Genomic DNA, 3,361 nt, shown 5'->3' with positions numbered 1-3,361 from the left:
AAGATCCCTGTCACTGAATAAGCTTCCTCAACATCCTTCAGTATCTTCAGTACCCTATATCCTTTGCATCAGGACCACTCATTTGAAATCTATGGCGGTTCTCCCATAGAACCTGGAACTGGACTGGAGACTGCTTTGACTTCAAGGTCACTGTTCTACCAAGTCTGTGAGGCCCCTGTGTCTCACTTCCTGCAGGTGCTAGTCATATTCTGTGAGTCGGAGAAGCCAAACACTTCTTTACAGAAGTTTTCAAAGTCACTGTAGTAGTTGCTAATGCTTGTTTGTGAATTGAGTGAAAATCGGTAGTTTACTATTTGCATAATAATTTAAATCTCCAAAGCCGTCCAGTGGATTTTGTTTGTTTTGTTATCTAAAGATTCATAAAAATTAGATCTATTTTTCTTATTTACCTGATTTTGTACTTCTAAATGTCTGCACGTGTTCCTTTTTTAAAGCCTGACTACTCAAAGCCACGGATGCACATATTTGACCAATGATTTTACAATTAAGCTTAACTCAAGATGGATGTCAGTTTATTACATGGTGAGGTGGCACACCCACTATATGTAATAAACTGCTTTCCTCATAGTGACCTACTGCAAACAATCCGACAGTGCCCCTCTGTACCTAAAACATGATGGTAGATCCTTTCTTTCCCTGTATCGAGCTTCTGTGCCCAGCCTAAAGGTATGGCCAGGGGAATGAGCAACACTTCCTCTGTGCTCACTCAAAACCAGTTTTGGTGTACTTCCTCTCCCACTGAGATTGATGTCTGGCTGAATAACAATACGTAGGGGTGATAAGGCCTTGGTGTTAGCTACATCACACTGTGACAGTCTAGGTCTCTTTAAAGTTGATTAAGTTCTAGGCTCAGCCCAAATAGACATTCTGCCAGATGAACAGAACACCTCCCCATGAACCCTTTGTCTAAGCTCTGGGAGTAGGGTCACATCTCATCAAGGGGGCTATTCAGATCCCGAATGGCAGTTGTAGCTCATGCATCCCATTCCCTCTTGTATTCAGCACCCCCCTCCCTAATTTACAGTATACTCTTGTGATATTATGCCTGTTGTATGACTCTTTAACTCTGTAAAGCGCTCTAATACCCTAACAGGTCGAGTTCGCGCTCTATAAAATATTAAAATAAATAAATAAATAAATACAATTTAGTAAAATGTAACTTCCCAAAAGTAACTTTTACAAAGTATTTATTATGAATCCAACTTTTCTAATGGATTGTGCTCGTCATAAATACTACAAAAGTCAAACCAAAGACTTTGTAGTAGTTTGTCAACTGAAGATAATAATACTAAATGTAATGTTGCATCCCAATGCTTTCCTACGGAGAAACCAACCCTGCTACAGCAAATGCAGCTTTTAGGGCATTTGACATTTTCACTGTAAATATATGTTTACCATTAAACATTTACATGTCTTATTTTTGAACACCATACACCCTACCTTCAGGAAAGTACAGCATACTTAGGGATGATTTATTAATATTTAAAAGGGAGGGTTAGGCCCGGCAAAAAGGGTTATTTTGACAGGTCAAATTTACAGTTTTAAAACTGAACAGCCAGACTACAGATAGTAAGCCTACAGCCATGTTTACACAGTCACTTTCTCTTGTGACATATAAATGTCATTGGTATGCTTTGTATCATATACTATTGACTTGTAGGTAAGTTAACTATGCCAAACAGGGGTAAGCCAGTTTCCAAATATTGAAAGGGTGATCACAGTCACTTTACAAATCCTTAGCAGGGCTGTAGTGCACAGAGTTCCACAGCCAGCGATAAAAGAAAAGTCGAAAATTGGGGGTGAAACCAGGAAGACGATGGTGATTTCCATCAGAAATATTTAAAGATGCAACAGGTCAAATCTGAAAAGGAAAACTGTCCAACGTGAACACATGTTATAATATCATGAAACACATAATGGCAAAATACAAAAAAGAGAGGTTATTGTTCCTCTAAATTAGTCCTATAGTCCATTTAACATGGGATTTGTGAAGACACAACTGTTTTTCTGAGTAGATTTGGAGGAATACTAAAGGGCACAACTTGCTAGGTAGGTTATCACTAAGTAACATTTAGTTGTATGCTACATGATTTAAGACCATATAGAGACACATGCCAGTTCTTTGTTTCTAATCAACTATGTAGTCTATTCTTAGTCTTCCGCAGGGTGTTTTTAAACTGGTTGTTTTTCAGACTGTATATAATGGGGTTACACAGAGGAGTTACCGCCACATATGACAGAGACACCAGTCTATTCTCATTCATTGCAAATATTGATGTTGGTCGCATGTATGTAGAAAGGATTGAACCATACAATAAAATGACCACAGTGAGGTGAGAAGCACATGTCGAAAAGGCTTTGTGCCTCCCTTCTGTGGACCTGATTTTCAGGATTGTTGAGATGATGTTGATATATGATGTCATAATTAAAACAAAAGGCACCAGTCCGATGACCACACCTGTGAAGTAGGTCACTCTCTCAATTGTAGCAGTGCTACTACAAGAAAGTGCCATCACAGCTATTACATCACAGAAGAAGTGATTGATTGTGTGAGACCCACAGAAGGAGAGTCCAGACAGTAGTGCAGTATGTGGTATTGGATCTATGAATCCAACTATCCAGGTTCCTACTGCCAGTTTAATGCATATTACGTTATTCATGACATTTATGTACCGTAAGGGATTGCAAATGGCCACATAACGGTCATAAGCCATCACTGCAAGAATGAAGAATTCAACAGACACCAAGGACATGAAAAAATACATCTGTGACAGGCATCCAGTGAAAGAAATTAGTTGTCTGGCCAGAAAGAAATCTGCCAGCATTTTGGGGAAAATTGTTGTTGTGTAAGTGATGTCAATAAAGGCTAAGTTTGATAGAAAAAAATACATTGGTGTGTGCAGTTGTTTGTTGGAATAAACAATTGCCATGATAAGAACGTTCCCCACCAGTGTTGCCATATAAATTAACAGCAGGGCAAAAAAGATTGGAAACAGCAGATGCGGTAAATCAACAAAACCTGTGATTAGGAACTCATTTTCTGAGGTCTGATTTCTTTGTTCCATTTGTCTCATGGTGTAGCTTCTCTGTATTGCAACCTCACGACTTTCTACAATAAAAAGGACAAGATTCATTAATATGGGACATTTACCGGTAGTGATGTTTAATGGGATATGGGCACTTGGCTATCATCATATTACGTTTCCAATTAGATGAAAGCTGTCAAAAATATTGACATGCACATATACAGGAGTACAGAAGTTACTTTTTTCACAAGGACAATAAAAAAAACCTCACATGATCTATGTTCCTGATTTCAATGTTAGGTAAATATGTTGAG

The 3,361-nt window shown here is 38.4% G+C and overlaps 1 protein-coding gene across 1 annotated transcript; it reads right to left on the bottom strand.

Moving 5' to 3' along the window:
* Nucleotides 1-2,153: 2,153 nt before the first annotated feature.
* Nucleotides 2,154-3,086, bottom strand: LOC144767821 (olfactory receptor 5V1-like). The gene has a single exon (XM_078651199.1). It carries the CDS (start codon nucleotides 3,084-3,086, stop codon nucleotides 2,154-2,156), a length of 933 nt encoding a protein of 310 aa, XP_078507325.1.
* Nucleotides 3,087-3,361: the final 275 nt, after the last annotated feature.

This window comes from Lissotriton helveticus, chromosome 7, assembly GCF_964261635.1.
Source record: "Lissotriton helveticus chromosome 7, aLisHel1.1, whole genome shotgun sequence".
Lineage (NCBI taxonomy): Eukaryota > Metazoa > Chordata > Amphibia > Caudata > Salamandridae > Lissotriton > Lissotriton helveticus.
The sequence above is the reverse complement of the archived record's forward strand: the minus strand, read 5'-3'. Positions and strand labels throughout refer to the sequence as shown.